General features: G+C 35.6%; 1 protein-coding gene across 5 annotated transcripts in view; it reads right to left on the reverse strand.

Moving 5' to 3' along the window:
• Nucleotides 1-14,554: 14,554 nt before the first annotated feature.
• Nucleotides 14,555-26,587, reverse strand: part of USP25 (ubiquitin specific peptidase 25) — a 146,474-nt gene continuing 134,441 nt past the window's right edge. For 4 of the 5 annotated variants that reach the window (XM_023227483.3, XM_023227481.3, XM_023227482.3 and 1 more), the window contains 4 exons: nt 23,323-23,402; nt 20,014-20,137; nt 16,560-16,755; nt 14,555-16,247 (listed from right to left, as the gene is read on the reverse strand). In XM_023227483.3, the coding sequence (XP_023083251.1) occupies nt 16,075-16,247; nt 16,560-16,755; nt 20,014-20,137; nt 23,323-23,402 (573 nt within the window). In that variant the 3' untranslated portion in view covers nt 14,555-16,074. Of the gene's footprint in view, nt 16,248-16,559; nt 16,756-20,013; nt 20,138-23,322; nt 23,403-24,459; nt 24,704-26,587 lie in introns of those variants that run through there. The other variant, XM_023227484.3, reaches the window with a different exon arrangement.

The raw sequence follows: 26,587 nt of genomic DNA on the forward strand, positions 1-26,587 counted from the left end.
TTTCTTCCTTCCCTATGCAAAACTGCTGTCAAATTGAGGCAAATACTCTTACAACATCCACATCTGAAATAATTTTTTTTTTTTTTGGTAAATTTCTACAAATGTTTATATTTACCTTTTGGTCACAGCTTATATATATCAAGTAACATACCATGTTCCTCAAAGCCAACACTTAACAATTAAACTCACAAAGGATTTAATTTTGTTACTGCCAGGTCCTGGGATCACTACAAACCTGGAGCCAGTTAAAAGTACTCATTTTGAGATGTTTCAGATTATCTATGCAATGTCAATTCTAGTCTCAAACCCACATAACCAAATACTCAGCTTGTGTGAATTGCTCCCTTCATCCAGAGTAAATTATAAAACACACACACACACACACACACATACAAGTTGTTTTCTTGTCTTTTTTGGCGAGAAAGTTTTCTCCCTTTTTCCTGTTAAGTTTGCCTTTTGCATGGGTCTTCGGTTCTGTTTTCTCCCCTGCTTATTCACCAGAATTATGTTTTATTGCCCAAAGATCCAATTTATAGTGGGAGGACAAGTTGTAAAATTTTAAAATGTAAAATTGTAAAGAAAGTTATTTAGGATGAAAATTAAAATTACAAAAAAAGACAAATACCAAAAGATACCATTAAATCCAGTAATCTTTGTAATTTTATTCATTTTTGGCCACACCCCTTCATATGTTAACAATTTTGTAAAATTTTCTACAGGGAAATTGGAAAAGTAATTTATTCTTCCTTTTAGATCAGCTGGTCAAAATGATTTCAGGTTTCCTTGATTCTTGACCATTAAGAATATTGTTTCCTTTCTTCTTAGTCTAAGGAATGCATTAAAACTGTTTCAATATTAATATTTTTTTTCAATCCTGTGTCTTGTTAATAGGAGTGTTTTCCAGCTGCACAATGCATGCTTCTGGGAAAATAACGCCCCACTGAACTCTTGAAGCCACTCTGATATGCCTTCGTCCCCACCATTCTGAAATAACCCTTGTCAAGGTTGCCTACTCATCTATCCTCATTTTACTCTGAAGCACTTCACATAGGTGCCTACTTCTTACGTTTGGAAGAATTCTCCTAAGAGACACAGACTTTCCTACTTCATTCCATATTCGTCTCTATTTCCTTTGCAGATTTTCCCTCCAACATAGAACCTTTCAGTGATCCTCAGAACTAAGTCGTAGGCCTTCCTCTCCACTTTGTTATCATTTTATTACATGGTATCATGAATTTCCTTGGCTATAGATGCATCTCAGAACTGATGATTTATATTTGTATTTAACTTTGTATCTCCAAGGGACAATCCTACTCTAAATCCCAAGTGTATAACTTCAATTGCAAACTTACAGATTACAAAATCGAATATTAGAAACAAGTCTAGCCACTCCCAAATATCCCTTTCAAACCATACATCTTCCCTCCCTCCTACAAGTAATGATTAATCTAACTTACATGGCAATCCTTTTTTGTTTTACTGTCCATGAGTGCATTCTTGTATGTTTTGGGTTTACCTAAGGTTTTTTTGAACATTAAATTATACTATACGTGTTTTTGTCTTACTTCACTCAATAGTGTGTCACCCCTGTTGATATATGCACTGTGGTTTGCTCTCTATTGCAATACAGTATTCCATTATATGAATATAGTGCAGTATATTTACTGTTGATGGATATTTGTTTCCAGTTTTTGCTAATACAAACTTTGCTTCCAAGAACATTTTGTACATGTAAAATGAGACACATGTATCTAAATATCTTTAGAAAAAATACTTAGGAATTGCTGAATATACTCGTAACTTCATTTTTAAAAGTAATCCAAAGTGGCTGGACTGACTTACACAAACACCAGTATAATGAGTGTTCCCACTACCACATATACTTCACCAACACTTGCTAGTGAGAATGGCTAAATGTTTTTTCAATTTACATGTGTTTGGTAGTATCTCCTTGTGGCCCTAATTTGCATTTTCCTGGCTGCTAAGACTGAACACCATTCCACCTTGATGGTGATGATTTTTTTTTTGTAAAGTTTGTTCAAGCCTTTTTTTGTTCTAATTATCAGGCACATTTGTATTGATTTAAATGTATGTGTGCTAGGTGGGTTTTTTTTTCTTTTTAATCTACTTTGTGGCTCCTCACATTTTCAAAACCTGCCAAACTCTTTCAAAAATATTGTAGCTATTTAGCTGCATCCATTTGTATTTTATGGGTTATGAACATGCTTTGTCATCAATTCTTTTGAACATGATGTCTATGGGTTCTTCTTTAATTAGCCTATTTGCTTCATTTTTTATGAAACTATCTGGGGGACATTTCAGAAAGCATGTCATAATTATTTTACTCAAGCCTCAAGTTCATTCTTTATGTAATTTTGTTATTAATGCATTGTCATCTTGCCTTGCATGTTGCAAATAGCTTCTCCCATTAAACTTCCATCTTTCCACCGTCTTTAGGGAATCTTAATGGACAGAATATTTAATGTGGATAAATTTGTCAAAAATTTCCATCATGTTTAATTGTGTGTGTGTGTGTGTGTGTGTGTGTGTGTGTGTGTGTGAAGAGATCCACTGTTATTCCAATATTTAAAGATACTCTCCTATGGTATCTTCTGTGAGAATTATAGATTTCTGAGATTTAACCATTATGGAACAGTTGGTATCTGAATAACTTTCCTGCCATTAATAATCAAAGTTGGATAAAAATATATGAAGCAATTATTTTCCGTGTCTGGACAATGGATAGCACAAGGCTGCAATACATGAGAGCAGTAAAGCACACCAGGTAAACCTCCTTCCTGGAGACATTTTCAAACTATGTGGCAAGAGAAGTACAACCCATGCAAAAAGCAGTTGTCTTAGAGCGTGGTATTTCCAGACTAACAGAGATGCCTAAGCGCCACACTGTCACCCTTAGTTTTAATTTTCTTGAGAAATTGCCTAATTTCCAAGAAATCATACGACTACCATGAAAAATGATTTCCATCAATTTTTAAGATGATCAATAGTTGAATCTTTGCTAGTCCAAATTTTAAGTTAATTCTATGTGTTATTCTTGAAGTGTGAGTACAGGGACATATATAATCAGTATTTTGTTTCCCTACAAGCCTCCAAAAGAAGGGCTAGGCAAAAAAATTAGCCCTTTTTCACTTAAAATATTTATGCTAACATAAGTGTTACATAGACATCTCACTTTTCAATTAAGTTTTTAATTTCTGAAATGGTAAATATTAGCAGACATACCTGCCAACATAAAAGTTCTTTGAGACCCTTACTAATTTATGTGAAGAAGTTCTGAGATTAAAAAAATGAAAATATTCAATTAGAAAACATTTTTGTAAAGGGGGAGAAAAAAGGAGCACATTCATAAATACTACAAGAACATTAAAACACATTAAGATACCTGACTAAAGAAAAATAAAAATAATCTTAAAACTCTACTGAGGGACATATGAACCTAATAGGACAAACAATATTCTTTATGAATAAGAATATTAATATTGAAAAGGTGCCACAATTTCTCTATGTGAACCATGCAATGTCCTACGTATCTATGTATCCTGTATTATAATCAGAATACCAATAGAATCTGTATTTGAAGGAAGATTAAATAATTCAACAGTTTATCTGTAAAAGAGTATGGAATTATGAAAGAGATACAGGTGTATGTACTGGGAAGTAATACTTGACCTATTAGGTATGAAACCTTGTATTAGTTATAAAACAAATATTTTAAATACATATTCAAACAAGAAGCAACAATAATTAAATCAGTGAAAGTAGCTGAATAGACAAAATAGAACTGAATAGTATTTGTAAGTATCAAATATAAAAATGATTATCTAGTGGAAGTTACATATTAGATCAATGAGGAAGAGCAGGAATTATTTTATAAATGGTATCATGGCAACCAGATAATACTGACATGTTGGCTATTTCACTACTTTAAGGTAACTCTCAACTGCATTAAAGACTGATCTAAAAATGAAATCATAAAAATATCAGGAGAAACATGAGTATTTTTATAACCCTGACCAGAGAAAATTCTAAACATTATACCTAAGGCAGAAATAGTAGAGCAACAGATTTGACTATGTAAGAATGGTCATATCGCAATAATAAAGAAATTAATTGTAAAAATATTTGCAACGTGTGTAATAATGATTCCTAATATGGGCTACTGCCAAGTTACAGACATAAACACTCAAAAGAAAGTGTAAAGGATGTATACAAGAAATACAAATAACCAATTAAAATACTGGAATATACTCTCACTAAAAATTTTGACATGCGAAGAATACACTTTTGACTGTCAATAAAAAATATTAAAGATCAGTAATATTCTGTTACCGAGTGTATGAAAGAACAGTCTCATGCACTATTGGTCGCAGTGTAAACTGTAACAGCTTTGGTGAAGGGCAGTTTGAAAATGTAGCTCAAAATTTTAAATCTACATATTCAGTGACACAGACAGAAATTATACATTGAGAAATTTTAGTGGAAAGACAAAGTGCGTAAAGTATAAAGAGACATATGTAGCAGCCTACGCTCTATGTCCACAGATAAATAGTAATGGAGCATTCTCCTTATAATCAAAGACTATACAGCAGAAGAGAGGTAGATGAATACACACTTTCTTGGAAACATCTGCATTTATAAACTTTTTATGACATTTTATGTGTGTACATGCATATGCACAGAAAGATGTCCACAGGCATGAACACAAAAATGTTAACAGTCCCTAACTCTGGATTTATAGATGAATTGGGGTGAATTATTACTTTTGTGTTGTTATCTAAGTTTTATTTTATATACATACCACCTGACAGATTGTGTGGCATGTGGTAGGCACTCAATAAATGAATGGATGGACATGAACACCTGATTATAATACACATTCATCCACTGTCAATTTTAAAAGTTTAGCACTATATAGCAGCATTAGTCTCATTTAATAGAAAAGAGTAACAAGATTTCAATTTGAACTAGTACACTTATTCTTGAGGGCCCAGAGTGTCTCTACAAATTCCTGAGTATCTGGCATTTAAGGGATTATTTTTATCTTTAGATAAAAGTGAGTTTATCTTTAGATAAAAATGAGTCTCTGAAGGAAACCAGTGTGCTGGTTTTCATCTGTTGTTTCTCAACGCCAATTCCACCCTTCTGTCCTGTGCTCTGTGTGCTGGGGCCGGGACTCTGCAAACTACACTTCTCTGACCCCTCTCACTGCTGCTTATTAGGTTCTACTGGTAGGAAGTACTAGAGAGAAGTTGGAAGGAAGATGAAACAAGATCTAGTTTATCCCTCATGGCTAGTCCTATCAGCTCTGTAATAACGGCAGCGAATGCCAGCCTTCAATTGCTTCGAAACTTCTAGAACTGTCGTTACTGTACCCCTCAGAATGACCATGAGCAGGTAGGTGCTGAGCCTCCCCTCAGGGGTCTGAGGACTAATGCCATGATGACCCTTTTTGGAGCTTTAAGGCTCTGGCAACCCCAACTTTTTCCCATTTGTTTTCTTACCCTTAGGACTAGTAGCTGCATCCTACAGTTGTGATCCCCGGGTTATTCTCTAACGCCTCTGTACTCACATCTCCTCTGTTGAAATATGTAGTGTCAGCTTTCCTGACTGGACACATGCTGGTAGTGGTGCTTTCTGCAGAGCAGACATAGTCAAGTCATCAGTTGCAGGATCAAGATAGACATAAATGCTGAAGGCCAATCTATTAAGGTTAGCATTTGGGAGGTGTCTGAATGTTAAAAGGATGTATTTAATACAGAAAAACATCCACATCAGCAAAGGTCTGCTGGGGCAGTTCGGTAAAATGAAACTTCCTATGATAATCAAAATGTTCTAAAATGTTGTCCAACATAGTAGTCAATAGTCACATGAGGCTATGAGCATTTGAAATAAAGCTAGTATTACTAATTAACAGAATGTCCAATTTTATTTAAATCTAATGGCTAATGAAAACTGTATTAGTACAGGTCTAGGGTGACTGGAGGGTCACAGAACCTGCAAGACTGCACCTCTAAGCTTCTAGTTATTTTAACAGGTGCTAGAATTACAAAAACAAGAGATACACTCTCCTGTAAGAGCTCAGTCCAGCAGTGGAAGACAGACATATAAAACAAACCACTTCAAAAGATTATTCTGTCAACAGTGTGAAGATGAATTTCAGGGTCAAGATCAAAGACAGTGCTACTCAAGGACAAATCTGACAGTCAAATTAAGAGATGGACCTCATCAGCCATAGTACTAAGGAGTATTAAAAAATCTGACGTGTTGACACTTGGTAATCAACGGTAAGTAAAAGTAGAATTCAGAATAATTCATTTTGGGATTATTACATCATTTCATCAAGGGAGTATGAGACAATCAGATTTGGAAAAAAGTGATGAATTCAGATGTGCCAAGTCGAAAGTGTCTGTGAAACATCCAAGTATATGTGCTGAAAAAGACAACTGCAAATATGTATTGGTTTAGAACTCACATGGGTATGGCTAGAAAACAATGACTTGTGGGCCGGGCGCAGTGGCTCACGCCTGTAATCCCAGCACTTTGGGAGGCCGAGACGGGCAGATCACGAGGTCAGGAGATCGAGACCATCCTGGCTAACACGGTGAAATGCCGTCTCTACTGAAAAATACAAAAAACTAGCCGGGCGAGGTGGCGGTGCCTGTAGTCCCAGCTACTCGGGAAGCTGAGGCAGGAGAATCACTTCAGCCCAGGAGGTGGAGGTTGCCGTCAGCCGAGATCGCACCACTGCACTCCAGTGTGGGGACAGAGTGAAACTCCCTCTCAAAAAAACAAAATAGGCCGGGCACTGCGGCTCAAGCCTGTAATCCCAGTACTTTCGGAGGCCGAGGCGGATCACGAGGTGACCATCCTGGCCAACACGGTGAAACCCCGTCTCTACTAAAAATACAAAAAAAAAAACTAGCCGGGCGTGGTGGCGGCACCTGTAGTCCCAGCTACTCGGGAGGCTGAGGCAGGAGAATGGCAGGAACCCGGGAGGCGGAGCTTGCAGTGAGCCGAGATCCGGCCACTGCACTCCAGGCTGGGCGACAGCGAGACTCCGTCTCAAAAATACAAACAAACAAACAAACAAAAAATGACTTGTGAATCATGAAGGCAGAATAAGAAGGCAAACTAATAGATACAACCAGAAAAAGTGAACAGCATCACAAAGGGGCCAAGTACCAAACCTTGAGCACAACCTAAAGAAGTAGAAAGAAAAAAAAAAAAAGACTAGGAATGCAGGTAGAGGATGGAAGCCAAAGAGCCTCAAAACCAGAACAGGAGTAAACAATGCTGACAAACTATAAAAAGGGCTGACAAGTATTGAATACTTAATATGGCAGATAGTTTCTGAACATTTTATATCTAGAAACCCGTTTAATCTTTTAAAAAATCCTCTAAGGTGCATTGTGTCATAATGCCCATTTTACAGATGAAGAGTCTAAGGCATGGAAAAGTTAAATCACTCATTCAAGGTCAACACGCAGCGAATAAACAGCAGAGTCAGAATCTGAATCCAGGCAGTTTGGTTCCAGAGCCTGCACTGCTAACCATTCATAAGAGAAAAATCCAGTAGGGACTGAAAAATATTTTCATGCAGCTTTGGCTAGAGCACATGTCAAAAAGGGGCATGGTCTATGGCCAAGAGAACATCAGCGATCTGAAGATCCCTGCCCTTTCATGTGACATACAGTACTGTAGAAAGCAAATTCCTCCACCCTACTGTAGCTAGGCTCAATCACAGTCTCACAGTAGGGCCACAGGTAAATCTTAAATTAAAACTGGAAAAGCAACTATCTAAACTCCAGTTCTCACATTAAAAGCCCTGTAATACACGAGAGATAACATCCGGAAACTTTAAAGAAAAAAAAAAGTTCCTCATATGCTTTCGATGCACAATTAGGTTAGGAATACTAGTCTAGATTAGGTGCAGTAGCTTGCACTGCAATCACAGCGGTATGGGAGGTGGAGGTGGAAGGATCACTTGAGTCCAGAAGTCTGAGACTAGCCTGGACAATATAGTGAGACCTCATCTCTACAAAAAATTAAAAAAACCGGCCAAACACAGTGGCTTGCACATGTAGTCCCAGCTACTTCAGAGGCTGAAGTGGGAGGATTGTTTGAGCCAGAGAGTTGGAGGTTGCAATGAGAGGAGACTGCAGCACTGCACTCCAGCCTGGGCAACAGAGCGAGCCTGTCTCAACAAATTAAAAATATATACAAAAACTCCACAAAACAAAAACGACAAAAGAATACTGGTCTAGCTCCACATTACTGAAAAACTAAGAGCCGTCTGCTAGAGGGCAAACATGTTGTATGAGTTAGTCTAGGGGGAAAAAGTGAGCTTTCTGGATTACTTCTGTAGAAGAGCAAACACACTCCCGAAATAACGGACATACGTTGAAATTTGTAAGCTCATTTTATAGCACATTCTGATTCTATTTCTATTTTCTACATAACATCGGGTTATCAATGTTTATCCCTTTATTACATGCTGGTTAACAACTAATTGAATTTATAGATAGGAGGCATAAAGTTGAAAAGGAGGATCACATCTAACATCTCCAGTTTTCTTGGTGAGGCAAAGTAAAGATCATCCAGCATTACAGAAGCTGGCATTGAATAGGAGAGGCTGGGGATGGGAGTGAAGGTCTCAAATACCCACTGAGAACTGTACATGGAACAAATAAGGATACTCGAAATTTTGGTGTGCATGTGTGTAGTTTCTCCAATCATGCCTCATTTATTTTCATTCTAGTATTATCAGTGCTATGTTATTTCATTTTATTTTATTTTAAGTCACTCCTACAAAGTTAATTAGGAAAAGAAGAAACTGGAGGTTGAAAAGTACAAGGGGAGGACAGGGGGAAAGGATGTCTAAAATAGATGAAATTTAATTTTCGTAAAAACAATGACTCTCTCCCCCCCTTCCACCCCCCCCCCCCCCAAAAAAAAACCCACCACCATTTAGGTGTATATGCTGGATAAGGTTATCCAAACATGGGACAGTATGTGGCCACAGTGGTTGGCGCTCGTTAACTCTAGGCTGGGAATGGTATGGGAGATGAAGAAGGGACATATGATCAATGAGAATAAAAACACTAGCAAAACACAAACATATTCATGGTATAATGGCAGGTGAAACTGATAAAATAACCTTATGAAGGAAGACCAAGAGTAAACATGGAAATAAAAGTTTGTTCAACAAGAACACTGAGCTGATTAGATGGATGCATTATAAGCAATTTCTAACTGGGATTGCTGTACTTCTAGTCCAGTTTTTAGAAAAAGTAAAATAAAGCATATGTAAGAATGGACCACAGATATTTGCACTGTATCTTCAGGCTGAAGAGAAGACGTTAACAACCATACTCTTTTTTCTGGAGAGGAGGTACATAAACTGGGCAGTCATATACCATTTTAGACTAAATTGTCCCCCCGATTCATACATTGAAGCCCTAACCCCCTAACATGACTGTGTTTGGAGATAGGGTCCTTGAAGAGGTAATTAAGGTTAAGTGAGTTCATAAGGATGGGGCTCAAATCCAATGTGACTGGGGTCCTTATAAGAACTGGAAGAGGCCAGGGATGCAGCACACTGAGAAAAGGCTAGGTGAGGACACAGAGAGAAGGTGGTGGTCTGCAGGACAAGGAGAGAGGCCTTAGGGGAAATCAAATCCATCAACAGCTTGAAATTAGACTTCCAGCTTCCAAAACTAGAAGAAAAATTTCTGTTGTGTAAGCCACCAAGCCTGTGTTATTTTGTTATGGCATAATCTAGGAGACTAGTATATATATTTTGGATGAAGTTATCATGGGCACGACAAATGGTATTTAATGTTATTTACAATGTAAATGTTAAAAAAAATCAACAAGAGTATTCCCATTCACCGTCCACCTCCACTTCCCCAAGCATCCACATTTTTATTCGCTGGGAGAATGACAGGACCCAGAGGCATAACTCAACAAGTTTAAATCATAAAATAAAGATACTGAACTTCTGGAGAATCAGATACCTGCCTTATTCTCAATTAAATGTAAAACTAAGCAAAATAAATGAATAAATAAAAATAATTAGATAATTCCTTGAAATTCCAAGTGAGGGAAACACAAAAAAGCTTCCAACAAACAACAGATCATAAGTGAATAAAAACTAAACAGCATCAATTTACGGTGCACAAATGCTACCAATAGTTTCATTTAGTGCAGTGGCTCCGAAACTTTAGTAAACATCAAAATCATCTGAAGGACTTGTTATAACACAGGCTACATGAAGAGTTTCTGAACTGGAAGCTCTGAGGTGGGACTCAAAAATTTTCAATTCTAACATGTTCCCAAGCTGCTGAAGCTGCCTACTGATCTGGAGAACAGACATTGAGTACTACTACTTTACTGTATGGTCACTGTTGTATCGTAATGAATATGAAACATATTAGAGGGGTCCCTACAAGTTCATTCATGCATACTGGTCTCCTGAGATGTCTGAAGTTCTATCTACATGAATTCTACCCTGAATTATTTCAAAATGTGACTTTTTTGGGGTAGGAGGAGTACCATAGTAACCAAAATGAGAGGCATTTAAATCAAAATGAAATCTGCTATGGACAGCAGTTCTATGAGGTTCCAATTCCAAAGTTATTAGCTGTAAGTTATATTTAACATGGTAAATTATATAAAGAAATTTCAAATACAACATACCAGCATCTCTGGGACACAGCTAAAGCAGTGTTAAGAGGAAAATTTATAGCACTAAAATGACCATATCAAAAAGCTGGAAAGAGCTCAACAACCTAACATCCCAATTAAAATAACTAAAAAACCAAGGGCAAACAAACCCCAAAGTTAGCAGAAGACAAGAAATAACCAATATCAGAGCTGAACTGAAGATAGAGACACAGACACAAAAAAACCCTTCAAAAAAAATCAATCCAGGAGCTTTTTTTTTTTTTTTTGGAGACAGAGTCTCGCTCTGTTACCCAGGCTAGAGTACAGTGGTGTGATCTCGGCTAACTGCAAGCTCCACCTCCCAGGTTCACGCCATTCTCCTGCCTCAGCCTCCCGAGTAGCTGAGACTACAGGCGCCCGCCACCATGCCTGGCTTTTTTTTTTTTTTTGTATTTTAAGTAGAGACAGGGTTTCACCGTGTTAGCCAGGATGGTCTCAATCTCCTGACCTCATGATCTACCTGCCTCGGCCTCCCAAAGTGCTGGGATTACAGGCATGAGCCACTGCACCTGGCCAGAAGCTAATTTTTTGAAAAAATTAGTAAAACATGAGACCACTAGACTAATGAAGAAAAGAGAGAAGATTCAAACAATCAGAAATAAGTGGGATGTTACCACTGACCCAACAGAAAGACAAACTACATCAGATAACATTATGAACACCTCTATTCACATAAACTAGAAAATCTAAAGAAACGCATACATTCCTGGACACATACACCCTCCCAAGGCTGAACCAGGATGAAATTGTATCCCTAAACAGATCAATAACGGGCTCTGAAACTAAGGCAGTAATAACAGCCTACCAACCAAGGAAAGTTCAAGACCAGGTGGATTCACAGATAATTCCACCAGAGGTACAAAGAAGAGTTCGTAGCTATCATTGCTCCTGAAACGATTTCAAAAATTTGAAAAGGAGGGACTCCTCCCTAACTCATTCTACGAGGGCAGCATTGGCCTGATACCAAATCCTAGCAGACATACAACAACAACAAAAACTTCAGGCCAATATCCCTGATGAACATCGATGCAAAAATCCTAAACAAAATACTGGCAAACTGAATACAGCAGCACATCAAAAAGCTTATCCACCACGATCAAGTAGGCTTCATTCCTGGGATGCAAAGTTGGTTCAACATACAAAAAGCAAAATAAATGAGATTCATCACATAAACAGAACTAACGACAAAAACCACATGATTACCTTAATAGATGTGGAAAGGCCTTCGATAAAATTCAACATCACTTCATGTTAAAAATTCTCAATAAAGTAGGTATTAAATGAACATACTGCAAAATAATAAGAGCCACCTATGACAAGCCCTCAGCCAATATCACATTGAATGGGCAAAAACTGAAAGCATTCCCCTTGAAAACCTGTGAAAGACAAGGTTGCCCTCTCTCATCACTCCTACTCTTCATAGTATTGGAAGTTCTGACGAGAGCAATCAGGCGAGAAAAAGAAATAAAGGTATTCAAATAGGAAGCGAGAAATCAAACTATCTTTGTTTGCAGATGACATGATCCTATATCTAGAAAATCCCATCATCTCGGCCTAAAAGCTTAGGCTGATAAGCAACTTCAGCGAAGTCTCAGGATACAAAATCAATGTGCAAAAAGTGCCAGCATTCCTATACACCAAAAACAGGCAAGCCCAGAACCAAATCACAAATGAACTCCCATTCGCAACTGCTACAAAAAGAATAAAACACCTAGGAATATAGCTAATATGGGATGAGAAGGAGCTCAAGAATTACAAACCACTCCTCAAGGAAATCAGAGAGGACACAAACAAATGGAAAAAAATTTCATGCTCATGGATAGGAAGAATCAATATCGCAGAAATGTCCATACTGCCCAAAGCAATTTACAGATTCAGGGCTATTCCCATTAAACTACCATTAACATTATTCACAGAATTAGAAAAAACCTGTTTTAATATTCAAATGGAACAAAACGAAACAAAAAAAACCAAACCTGAATAGCCAAGGCAATCCTAAGCAAAAGGAAGAAAGCTGGAGGCATCACACTACCCAACTTCAACTACAGTACAAGGCAACAGTAACCAAAACAGCACAGTGCTGTTACAAGAACAGACACACAGAGACCAATGGAACAGAATAGAGAACTCAGAAATAAGACCACGCACCTACCTATAGCTATCTGATCTTCTACAAACCTGACCAAAAAAAAAAGGGAAAAATATTCCCCATTTAATAAAAGGTGCTAGGAGAACTGATTAGCCATATGCAGAAAATTGAAACTGGACACCTTCCTTACACCATATACAAAAATCAACTCAAGATGGATTAAAGACTTAAATGTAAAACTCAAAACTATAAAAACTCTAGAAGAAAACCTAGGCAATACCATTCAGGACATAGGAATGGACAAAGATTGCATGACGAAGATGTCAAAAGCAATTGCAACAAAAGCAAAAACTGACACATGGGATCTGATTCAACTAAAGAACTGCATAGCAAAACAAAATATCAACAGTAAAAAGACAACCTACAGAATGGGAGAAAACTTTTACAATCTGTGCATATGACAAAGGTCTCATATCCAGCATCTATAAGGAACTTACCATACTGACAAGAAAAAAGAAACCATTAAAAAGTGGGTAAAGGACATGAACAGACACTTCTCAAAAGAAAACATACATGAGGCCTACAAGCACATGAAAAAAGCTCAGTATCACTGATCATTAGAGAAATGCAAATAAAAACCACAATGAGACACCACCTCACACCAGTCAGAAAGGCTATTATTAAAAAGTCATAAAACCAGATGGTTGCAAGGTTGCAGAGAAAAAGGAACACTTTTACACTGTTGGTGGAAGTGTGTATCAGCTCAGCCATTGTGGAAGACCTAAAGACAGAAATACAATTTGAGCCAGCAAACCCGTAACTGGATATTACATAAAAGGAATGTAAATTGTTTTCTTATAAGAACGTGCACGTGGATGTTCACTGCAGCACTATTCACAATTGCATACACATGGAATCTAACTTAAATGCCCGTCAGTGATGGACTGGATAAAGAACATACATATACACGGAATACTACGCAGTCACAAAAAGGAATGAGATCACATCCTTTGCAGGGACACGGATGAAGCTGGAGGTGATTATGAAGCTGGAGGTGATTATCCTGAGCAAACTAACATAGGAACAGAAAAACAAATACTGCATGTTCTAAGTGGGAGCTAAGTGATAAGAACATATTGGACTGAATGGTGGAAGGAACAACACACACTGGTATCTGGCAGAGGGTGGGGGCTGGGAGGAGAAAGAGGATCATCAGTTAGAATAGCTAGTGGATGCTGGGGTTAATACCTGGGTGATGGGATGATCTGTGCAGCAAACCACCATGACACATTTACCTATGTAAGCAACCTGCATATCCTGCACATGTAACCCTGAACTTAAAAGCTGGAAATTAAAAAAAAAAAGAAAGAAATTTCAGTGATCTAAATCTTACAATTAGATTAAAAACCAATATTAAAATACGTTATTTCTGTAGGTCTTGAAAAAGGTCACTTCTTTAAATAAGTTATTCCAAATTCATTACTAGGAATAAATAATCTGGTTTTTACGTATATAGTAAATACAATTATAATACTTACCTTCAGCACAAGAGTGACATGATTCTCTGAATGTGCCTTTGAAGGAATAATTTCCATGTAGTGTTTGAGCACTTTGTGTCTCAGCAGTCAATTATACACACAAACACAAACAACTTTACCACCGCGGTAGAATGTCATAAAATATTAAGGATACTTTACAAAAGCTGTGATGACACATACGAAGTTTCTAAACTTTTAACAGGACTGGAAAACCAATGCAGAATTCTGCTCAGTAGACAACTACAAATCTAAACCCAAACATATTTTGATAGATACAATATGCAAAATCTAAATTCACAACAGAAACAGTAATAATTCTTTGTCATTAATACCTTACTAGCACATTGGTACCTTTACAAACAGCATCATATAATAGCATAATATTTCATCTTACTCCTCCATCCAGGATCTTTTGTGAGAGGCACTTATAAACAACACTAGTTTTGGCGACGCTGTATCAAACATACACATAGTATAATGGTCTATTTTACTATGCTCACAAAACATCATTTATAAAGAAATCTTTATGAATTCAAAAATAGGTTGTTAGTAACATGATTACCTTTAAAGTATGGATTTTGATTTTCATTCACAATATTAATTCATTAACAGTAGTTTCATCTACAAAAGGTTCTATAGCTTTTTCCTTTTTGAAAAGGAATAAAGGCAGTTAAGATACTCATAACTTCTAGTTAAACAATATCAATTTTGTTTCACAGTATTAATTAGCAGAGAACATTTTCAATTAAAGTGATATATCATTTACAAAAATAGAATGATTTATATATTGCAAAACATTGTCCTCCATTATGAATATATATATATACATGTGTGTATGTGCATATATGTGTATATATAAATATTTCTTTTAAGTTTTACAATAGCCCTTATTCAAGTACTTTGGGATTGTCTTGAAATAATCACCTTGCTATATATTTTAAATACATTTAAAAAGTAAAATTAATCTACGAAAAGGTTAAAAGTTTCAGTGTAGTTTGACTTAAAAAAAGCAACCACTTGCTTGAGTAAAAACCCTGACCGAATTCAAAACAAGCTCAGGTGCCATACTAAGTTTAAGAAGTTTGTTAAAAATATAGATAAATTTAAGTGTCAAATACTTAAACATTTTCCAATTTGCTACCATTAGAGCAGAATGAAAAGACTGTATTAATCTATTAATTGTCCAATCTTAATCCCCAGACAAAATTCATGTATATATTATTACTAATACAATAACATACAATATACCTGCTTACAAACACATAGGTAGCCATAAATAAAACTTTATTCTTTATTTCATTTACAAGCTACCAAATATTATGTATCGTACACAGTGCTGAACACTTAAATGGCTGTAATAATGGAAGGATCCAGACTGAATGGAAAGCTGTTGAGAAAGAAAAGATAAAAGCAAAGTAATACTGTAACAGGAAGGTGGCAAAAGCATAGTTTTGCCATAATAAAATCAATTAGATCTGTGATTATACATCAGTTCCGGTTAAAACAAAGTCTGAGCTCCATGCGATTCTCAGCTTTATTGTTTGCAGTCTGACTAAAGTCTGTATAGTCATTTTGTCTTTTGCAGTCATTAAAATAAAAAAAGTTAAAAACTATAGCAGCAACAAGCAAACCCTGTGACAGGAAGGCAAGGGTTAAGAACTAAAAAGAGTTTATACAGTGTGTTTAGGGAAAGTGTGCAGTTTATCTTCCATCAGCAGGAGTTCGACTGAGGGACAACATGATTCGGGCAAATCGCTCACAGAGTTCATGCGTAGAATACGAAGGTAACTTCGGTGGCTCATGGAAACTTTTAATCTCCATAGAACAATCAAGCAGTTTTGGCAAAAAATCTGTCAGCTTTTCTTGGAGGTGTGCTGCAAATACAAACAATTAAATCTAACTAAAGATAGAAATTATGACACGATCATTGTCAACATGATTTACTAATATTAACTTGCCATGATAGGTAAGATAATTGCCATTTTGGGGAGACAAAAACACATGGCAACTGCAATAAACACAGCTTAGCTCATCAATATAGAAAAAGAGTAATGTGAATGTGAAATTACTAAATATAATATGTAATATTATATTTAATATAAAAAATGGCAAGAATAAATAACATCTAATTCTAACTGCGTTTAATCCCGACATCTCGGGTGCCTACTACCATTGTTTAAACTTACGTTCCATTTCTTGACCGAGGTAGGAACACCATCGATTTCTCATATCTTCTACAGCTAGTATATCCTTCTCTTCCATTTCATCCACCAGTAATAATGGCAAAAATGGGACAATAAACTCATTCATGATAATCAGACCATTGTTTACTTCTCGATCCTCTCCAGATTCGAAGAGTTCTGCAGCTTGCTCATTTAATTTCTTAATGCAATGCAAAAAAAAGAATAGGTTTTTGTTTCCTTTTTAAATTAAATATCTGTAAGTATTAATAAAGAAGACAACATAAATATGTTCACAAACAGTATTAGAACAAACGGTACTTAGAGAAAACAATCTCAACCTATCTAGAACTGAAAACTTCTCTTTAGAAACACTATGCATATGACAACAACAGAAACAAAAGCAAACAGTGGTGGATGGAACATTATTGTGTTTTTCACTATTGTTTGGCTTATGTTGATCATCAATACAGGGGCCATTTTTTCTTCTCTAGAGATTAACTTCCACCCAATTATAAAATTTTATAAGCACTCACAATAGTTTTAAAAATAAAGAAATTCAGAATCCATATTAATTTTTGAAAAACTCTTCTCCATAAATGGCAACTGAATATATACTATTGTATTCCTTGATACAGAAATATAAAGGTAACCAATTCACTTATCCCTTCAAATACTTCCTACAGAGTAAACACCATGTGCCAGAAATTTTTCCAGACACAGGGGCATTCAAGTGATTAATACAGAAAACTCTCATGGAGCTTACAATTTGGTAAGAGGATTGGCAAACTTTTTCTGTGAAGGTCCAGACAAGGACTATTCCAGGCTTTGAAGGCCACAAAGTTTCTGTTGCAACTATTCAACTCTGCCATTGCAGTACAAAGGCAATAATACATAATATATAAACGAATGTGCATGGCTATGTTTCAATAAAACTTATCTATAAAAACAAGTGGTAGGTAGAGCACAAGCCATAGTGTGCTGATCACTGACCTAGTAGAACAGAGAAATCCATGTAATAAGAAACATAAGAGATAAATACAGGTATAAGACCTATAATATTTAAGGGTTTTTATTTAAAATCTTATGTTTACAGCATGATAAATGTGACTTTTAAAGCTGAATTTCAAATAAAAATATTTACATATTTACACTGTACTTCTTATGCAATTTATTTTGATTTTGGAAAGAACCTTGTGCTGTAAGTCCAGCTTGGCTATGAATCAATTACCCAATTGATATGGTTAGGCTTTCTGTCTCCTCCCAAATCTTATCTTGAATTGTAATCCCCAGGTATTGAGGAAGAGACCTGGTGGGAGGTGATCAGATCATAGGGGCAGTTTCCTCGATGCCGTTCTTGTGACAGGGAGTGAGTCTCAAGATCGGATGGTTTTATAAGCATCCAGCATTTCCCCTGCTTGCACTTCTCTCTCCTGCCACCATGTGATGAACGTCCTTGCTTCCCTTCACCTCCGCCATCATTTTAAGTTTCCTGAGGCCTCCCCAACCATACGAAACTGAGTCAATTAAACCTCTTTCCTTTATAAATTACCCAGTCTTGTGTAGTATCTTTATAGCACTGTAAGAACGGACTAATACACCAATCGTGAACAGATTAGCTAAATCTCTTAGCTTCACTTTCTTTACATTAATAATAGGGTATTATTATCTTCCTACTATAGGGGTTAAGAGAATAAAATGAGATAAATCTTCAAGTATTTACTACACTTTTTGGAAGTATGTATTACATGAGATATAAAATTTAATGACAAGTTTAATGTTAAGTTCACTGAATCAAACAATGTCTTGGAAATCTCTTAAATATAACATGTTTAAGGCCAACCTTGTTCCTCCTATTAGATTCCCTAATATTAAATGAAAAAGTAGAAAGTTTGGCAGCTTTGACTCTTCTATTTCCTTCTTTCCACTCACGCAACAGCTATGACATGCCCTGATTTCATTTCCTTCACCATCATACCTACACTACATGAGTCGAGGCCCTCACTCTCCATCCCTTGACTTTCCCCTCTAAGGTTCTTGACTTCAATCTCTTCTTTCCTGTTCATCCTCTAGTATGCTATTATTATTACCAGAATTATTTTCTGAAAACAAACCTCATCATGCCAAACCTAATCAAACTTACACTGGTGCAAACTCATCTGAATGTCATATAAGCTTCTTTATCATCTGACCAATATCGACAAGTATTGTCAGCTTCATCACTTCCACCTTACCCCACTTCCTCATAACCTGGAGAGCCACAACAAATTTATCTTTATTTTCTCTTGTGTACTGGAATATTCTCCCTTCTCTATCATGAATAAAACTCCTATTTATCCATCAAGATCCAGATGAGGGTTTACCTTCTCTCTTAAGGTTCTTCCCAAATATTTCAGGCATATCACTGTGCATATTTCTCATAATGACACTTATTCCAGAACATAACAATTATTTTTGTATTTCTCCTACCAGACTGAGTTTTCTGAGGACAGGAAGTACATCTTACTCATATTTGCATCCCTCAGAACCTGATACTTTGTAAATTTATAATACGAAAAAACCTGAAAGGAACACTAAAGTAATCTTGATGAGGTTTCATTTAAATTCCTATGTAAAACAAATAACCAAATGTGGTTAGGTTACAATCAAAAAATGATGAGAAACATCATATCATTTTTTGAATGTTTCAGAGGAACCATCAGGTTTTGGTAGTATTTATGTTTAAAATCAGCTATACTATTCTTATACCTCAAAATTCAATTTTTTTAAGTTAAACAGAAATTACTCTGATACATTCTATGCATATGTTTTTTGTTTTTTTGAGATGGAGTCTCACTCTGTCACCAGGCTGAAGTGCAGTGGCACGATCTCGGCTCACTGCAACCTCCACTTCCTGGGTTCAAGCAATTCCCCTGCCTCAGCCTTCTGAGTAGCTGGGACTACAGGCGTGCGCCACCACACCCAGCTAATTTTTGTGTGTATTTTAGTAGAGATGGGTTTTCACCAACTTGGCTAGGATGGTCTCGTTCTCCTGACCTAGTGATCCACCAGCCTCAGCCTCCCAAAGTGCTGGGATTACAGGCGTGAGCCACCGTGCCCAGCCTGCATATTCTTATAGACTTACATAAAACTTTTTTTTAAGACTTATCTATGCATCCCTTCCTCTCCCACCAAAAAAAGGAGTGGTAGTGTAATAAAGAAATCTAAATACAGAGATGTAAACAAACTGATGCTATTTTAAGATCATTTCTCATTTATCACCTATAGTACTTGGGATTCATAAAGAGAAAATAAAGAACTGAGTGCACTTTGCCATCTGAAGGGACTAGAACCAGTTTATAGACATCATCATGTTCTTATCCCATCAGAGTTTATGTAGTCAATCACTTATATATGAGTCTGGAAAACTTGCCCAATGTCAGACAAAATGGTAAGATCACACTATATGCATTCAACTTACTAGTAAACATTCTCTCCTATAATGTGATATCAATTCTTCATCATGTCCTCTGTATAAGCCTTTAGACAAGAGTTCTTTGTTATTCTGATAAGCACAGATGAGGAACAGCAAGGAATCTATATAACTTGAAAATTAAAAAGAAACATATAACATTAGTATTTCACCTTTGTAGAAACAAAGTCAGCTACAATTATAAAACATTTTAAGTATATGCTTAAGTTCTGATAATCTACATTATAATAAAAAATATCATCTGATGCAGTGTATGCTTGGGAGCACCTTTTTAGCAACAGTATCATCTGAAACCCGGAGACAGTTATATCTTAAAAGTAAAAAATAAAATAGGAGCTACAAATTAAGAAAAAATCTGGGAAAAGAGGCAATAACGGATAAATTTGGATAGTTCTGTCTTCCTTGGTATTTATTTTCCGATGTCTTCCATTTGAACTCAAAATTGAAGCTAATGTGAAACCAACAATCTACTTGTTGAACGCAGTGTCCCACATGAATGAAGGAAAAACTCAGGTTACTCCGTTTTATGATCACAAACATCATTTGGTTTGTTCAACGACAACTTAGGTTCTTTTCTATGTGCAGACAGTTTTAGTTATTGGGAAAAATGTAAAAAAACAGAAATAAGGAGATCTAAAGGAAAGAGAGGAAGTGGAAAATGAAAGATTTCTCCTAAATCTGGGAAATCTAGTGGAATAAGCAAAAACAAAAAGCCTCCAAATATAAAAAAGCTGATAGAGGCTGGGCGTGGCAGCTCACGCCTGCAATCCCAGAACTTTGGGAGGCAGAGGCAGGCGGATCACCTGAGGTCAGGAGTTTGAGACCAGTCTGACCAACATGGAGAAACCTCACTTCTACTAAAAATAAAAAATTAGCCGGGCATGGTGGTGCATGCCTGTAGTCCCAGCCACTCAGGAGGCTCAGGCAGGAGAATCCCGGGGGGTGGAGGCTGAGGTGAGCTGAGATCACGCCACTGCACTCCAGCCTAGGCAACAAGAGCAAAACTCCGTCTCAAAAAAAAAAAAAAAAAAAAAGTGATAGAATTAGGCATATGTGTTATATTAATATAAGTCTAGATATTATAAAGTTCAAATCAGATTTTAAATAAGGAAGACAAGGGGTGGGGCACGGTGGCTCATGCCTGTAATCCCAACACTTTGGGAGGTGGTGGTGAGAGCATCAGTTGAGGCCAGGAGTTCAAGACCTGCCTGGCCAACAGAGTGAGACCCCCATCTCTACAAAAACATTCAAAAAAAAAAAAAAAATTAGCTGGTTCTTGAAACCATAGATTTCACTTCACTATTCTCAGGACTCATAAGGGTCCATCAGTAAGTACTTCATTCAAGGCTTTAAATGTTTACATTTTCATTAGAAACAATTTTGACAGAACCTTTTGGCAAGATTTTATACACAGCTAGCAACAATAACAGCTATATTTACAGTAAAAAAAAAAAAAAAATTTTTTTTTTTTGAGATGGTGTCTCGTTCTGTCACCCAGGCTGGACTGCACTGGTGTGATCCTGGCTCACTGCAGTCTCCACCGTACAGGTTCAAGTGATTCTCCTGCCTCAGCCTCCTGAGTAGCTGGGATTACAGTTGCATACACCAATATTTCTTAAAAAGATATTCCATAAGTAATATCTGTCACCACTGATTTTCTAGTTAATCCTCCTAATTTGATAAGCATTTACTATACTAGAATATTAGCTTTCTGAATAAGCATGTATTTGGAAACTGACAAGCAAATTATAATATTTAAACATATTTCCAAGTTATATCTCAAATTCCTTTAATATATGTTAACTAGGAACAACTAATACAGAAGCTATGCAGATAGATACAAAGTGGCAGTTTCATCATTTTAATTCTTATTGAGATAAATGAATACATTTGGTATTTACATGATTTCATTAAATTATACAAGAATACGAGGTCTCTTAATTTTTCTTTTCCTAGTTAGCTGCATGACCTTGACAAAGTTACTAAATCTCTGTGAAGTCTGATTTATCGGTAACACTGAAATGCCTTTTTTTATCTTACTCTATTGAATTATACAATCATATTATTTCTCTCAAATCAGCACAAAGCTTATAGATTCTAGTACATCTGAATACTCCTATTAAAGAAATACAATCTTGACGGACATAACTTATAAAATGGTGGTATCGAGCAAAATAAGTGTTCTATATCAATGACCAAAGCAAAATTATCTTATAAATAGAACAATGACTAGGACTTTAAATAATCTGTACTTAAGTACTTAAGATAAATTGTTAAGTAAAACATTACTTTTTCCTTTTGTGTGATAACTTTAAAAATTTTGATAACTATTAATATAAAAATGAAAGTACTGTCCTCTAGAATAGTACCATCCAATAGAAATTCCTGTGATTATGGAAGTGTTCTATGCTGGCTAAAAATAGAGGCCACTAACCACATGAGGCTACTGAACTACTGAAATGTGGCTGGTGTAACTGATGAACTGAACTTTGGTTTTAAAATTGTCAGTTATTTAAGTTTTGTCACGTGGCCACTATGTTGGACAGTATAGCTCCAGAATTAAACATTGAACTTTACTTTGTTTTTTGAAAAAGAAGCATCATTACCTAAGTGGGAGCTTCTTAAACTACATTAAAAAAAAAAAAGGAAAAATTCATTATCCCTTTTACTTGACTGCAATATACACTGCATCGAAAATAAAGCATTTCCTCAAAAAACAATCACTAGTCAAGTTATTGTTAAACGACATGCATTAAGAAATAAGTGGAGAAATATATGCAAACTAGTTAAATAATCTGGAATGTAAGTAAAGCAAAATGTATCCTTTCTTCTTAATAACAATTAAAATAATTGTATAATTAAATAAGTAGATATTCCTTTAAACTATCTTTAATTTAAATGAAAATTAATCCAAAATTTGTTTAAAGTCACAGTACTCAAAAATTTTCTACAGCTACACTTTTTACAGTACCTGAAAGTTCACAAAGACAGACAGAAAATACTCCGACTTGCTATCAAGATGAGACTCAGCCTCAAATGTAGTATTTGAGACCTGACAAACACAGACACTAATGCTGACTTTATGGATTTTTTAATGGAAAATATATTTTATGTGGGGTAAATGGGAAGTCTCTATACTAACTTTGCAATTTTTCTGTAAATTTAAAACTGATCTAAAATAAACCATTTATTAAAAATACAGTGTGTGAATACAATCTTTTCCATGGATGAGGTCATATCTGAATAGAATTAAGTGCAAAAATTATGCTATTTTCATATTTGTCCACTTTGCTTTACCTTTCTCTTTGAAAATTTTCTAGTCCAATTATGAGATACATAGTTGTTTCCCTGAATTTCCTATAATCCTGATGCCACTCCTGTAAGTGAAAGAAAATATTAAAAATGTTCAAAGTAAGATTTAAAAACTACTATGAAACTGTTCAAAAATAATACACTATTCCGCTACTATTTGAATTAATAGAAACAAAGAGTTCAAAACGAAGATACATCAGAACTAAAATAAGACTTTACTTTCTGGCACACAAGACTATTTATTAATGTAACATTAAGTCTAAAAATTATCAGGCATTGATATGAAATTAAACAATAAAGATTCTACTGGCAGATAACAGAAATATAAAGGCAGGATAATCCATCAGGTCATCTCAAAAATTCATCAATATAAAATCATATTATTGAAATATTATTGTATCTACATCAACTCATGGAAGAAAATGAAATTATTACACTGAGTATGAACCCAAGCTTGAACACTTATACTTGATACATAATTTTAAGAAACTAAAAAAAGTTATGATAGATTTATTTAACCTTTCAACTTTGCAAATGTGTGGTAAATTTGACTTTAAGTGTGTAGGTGAATAGTTTATTTACATGAGATATGGTAAAAGAATAGCTGCAGTTCACATCTCAGTACCCCTCCCCACCCCCCAAACAACTACAGGGCATGTAATAAGACTAAATAATTCTAAGGTGATACCCTATAACTCTTAAAGAGAACGAAGTCAAGATTTTCTTAACTTACTTTATAATAATAGACTCAAGAAAAATAACTGAAATTCAGTATAGGATAAATTGGAAAGAGAATACTGATAACAAAAGTGTTAAGGCTTTTATATAAACATTATAAACAAAAATAAGAAACACAGACACGTTATTAGCCAACTATATTCTTTTTGAATATAAATTTTTTTTTTTTTTTTTTGGAGACAGGCTGTCACTCTGTAGCCTGGTCTGCAGTGCAGTGGCATGATCACAGCTCACTGCAGACTCAACCTTCTGGGTTCCAGCAATCTTCCTACCTCTGTCTCCCAAGTAGCTTGGATTACAGGTGCACGCTTCCAGTTCTAGTTAATTTTTAAATGTTTTGTATAGACAGGGTCTTGCTGTGTTGGCCAGGCCAGTCTCAAATTCCTGGCCTCAAGCAAGTCCCTGTGCCTTGATCTCCCAAAGTGCTGGGATTATAAGCATGAGCCACCACACCCAGCCTTAATTTTAATTTTCAAGACATAATTTTCATGCTATTAGATATTAATAACAAATAAAGGTAAAATTTGTCCTGCAAGAATAAAGTCAGCTTTTCTGGGGAAGGTCTTCAAACTGTCATTCCTTGTTGTCATCAGAATTGCCTTGGAAGTTGTGAGTACGCAAACTTTTTCTGTAAAAGGTCAGACAGTAAATGTTTTAGACTTTGCAAGCCTCATCTTCGGTTACTCAACTCTGTAACTGCAGTGTGAAAGTATCTACAGAAAATATGTATACAAATGACCATGTTCCAATAAAAGTTTATTTACAAAAACAGGTGGTAAGCTGGTCTGCAGGCTATGGTTTGCTAAACCCTGAACTTAGAGCAAGATCAAAAATACGAGGAATATGCAGACTCTAAAAACAAGTCATTTAAATACTTGTATGATTTAATGGCCCTGCAGTTAGAATATGAGAAGGTTTGTGTATAAAAATATGATAAGTCCAATCCGTTGAAGCAAACTAAAGGAAGTGGTGCAGAATCAAGTCACAATTAAAAATCAAGTCCCATGAACACCAATCTTGGGGACAAGGGTAGAGCTCTCAATCAATTTGAAGGGTACAGATTGGGAGTCATTATTAGCTAAAAGATGACTTGACTTGCTCCTCCGGGTCAGGATAAAACAGATTTTGAATTTCTCTGGCTCTAGATTACATATCCTGGTCAAAAATATCCAGTCAATGAGTGCCTTTTATGGATAAATGAGTGTCTTTAGGCTTTTACCTATGTTGACTTCTAAACAGCTTTGCACAGGAGCCTTTCACAACTGAAATGAATATTTGCATATGGAATGAACAAGAAATCAAATTTTATTTATTTTCCAGAACTATTTATTAAAAAGTCTTTCCACTGTTCACTAATTTGCTTGTCAGAGATAGAAGGTGGACTGGGATCTTTACATTTCCATAACATTTTTCAGTCGGCTTATCAAGCTCCATAAAACATCTTGCTAGAATTTTGATATGGCCTACACTGAATTTATAAAGCATTTGGGGGAAAAGTGGTATCTATATATTAATAATATCAAGTTTTCCAAATACCATATGTATGCCCATTTATTTAGGTCTTTGTTAATGTCTCCCGATAAGTATTATAATTTTCCCCACAGAAGTCACCTGCACCTTTTGTTAAATTCATTTCTATATACTCCATAGTTTCAGATACTATTGTAAATGGTCTCACTTTTATATTTTCTCTCTTTTTTTTTTTACTGGCATAAGGGAATAAAATTGATATCTGACACAAGTTTGCATGTTGCAAAGCTCTCTTACTAGTTCTAATAAATCAGTTGTAGATTTTACTTGAATTCAAGATAAAAAAACTACAAATAATGATGTCTTTGTTTCTCTTTTCCAATATTTTACTTTTCACTTTTCGTTGCCTTGTTTTTGATAAGAAAAATTTTAAACTTTCAATGCTCACAATTCTATATATTTGCTGCAGTTTTATTATTTCTTATTTTTGTTTTTAGAGACACTCTGTAGTGAATTAGGTAGTTACTTTATATGCCAAACTAGCTAAGGTTTTCATCAATAATGAGTGTTTTCTCTATCTTTCCTCTTCTCTCTTTATGTAGTGAATTACACTAATTGTTTAGGGAATCTAAAGTACCATAATTAAGTTTGTAAATGGAACCAAATATTAAGCAAACGCACCCAAGAAAACAACTTAAAATTTACTAGATTTGTAAACTTGAAAAAGACAATGTATAAGGTTAAATTTAAAAACTCGAAGAAATATTAGGTGTATGAATTCATCAATTAAAATAAAGAATATTTTAAAGCCAAAGTTGACAAAAAGAATTTTGTGCACAAAAACATCCCACAAGCACAAGTGCCTATGTAAGTGCTCTCTCACACATAACACTGTCTCACAATGACAAATATATATGGCATATAGTGACTACAATGAATCTCTAACTTCCCCAAAATATATCTGATGAATTAAAGTGAGGAAAAAATACAGCCCACAGTGTATAATTGCACAGTGTAGTGCAACAGTTAAAGTAGGTTCTAC

The sequence above is a fragment of the Piliocolobus tephrosceles genome, chromosome 19, assembly GCF_002776525.5.
Source record: "Piliocolobus tephrosceles isolate RC106 chromosome 19, ASM277652v3, whole genome shotgun sequence".
Classification (NCBI taxonomy): Eukaryota; Metazoa; Chordata; class Mammalia; order Primates; family Cercopithecidae; genus Piliocolobus; species Piliocolobus tephrosceles.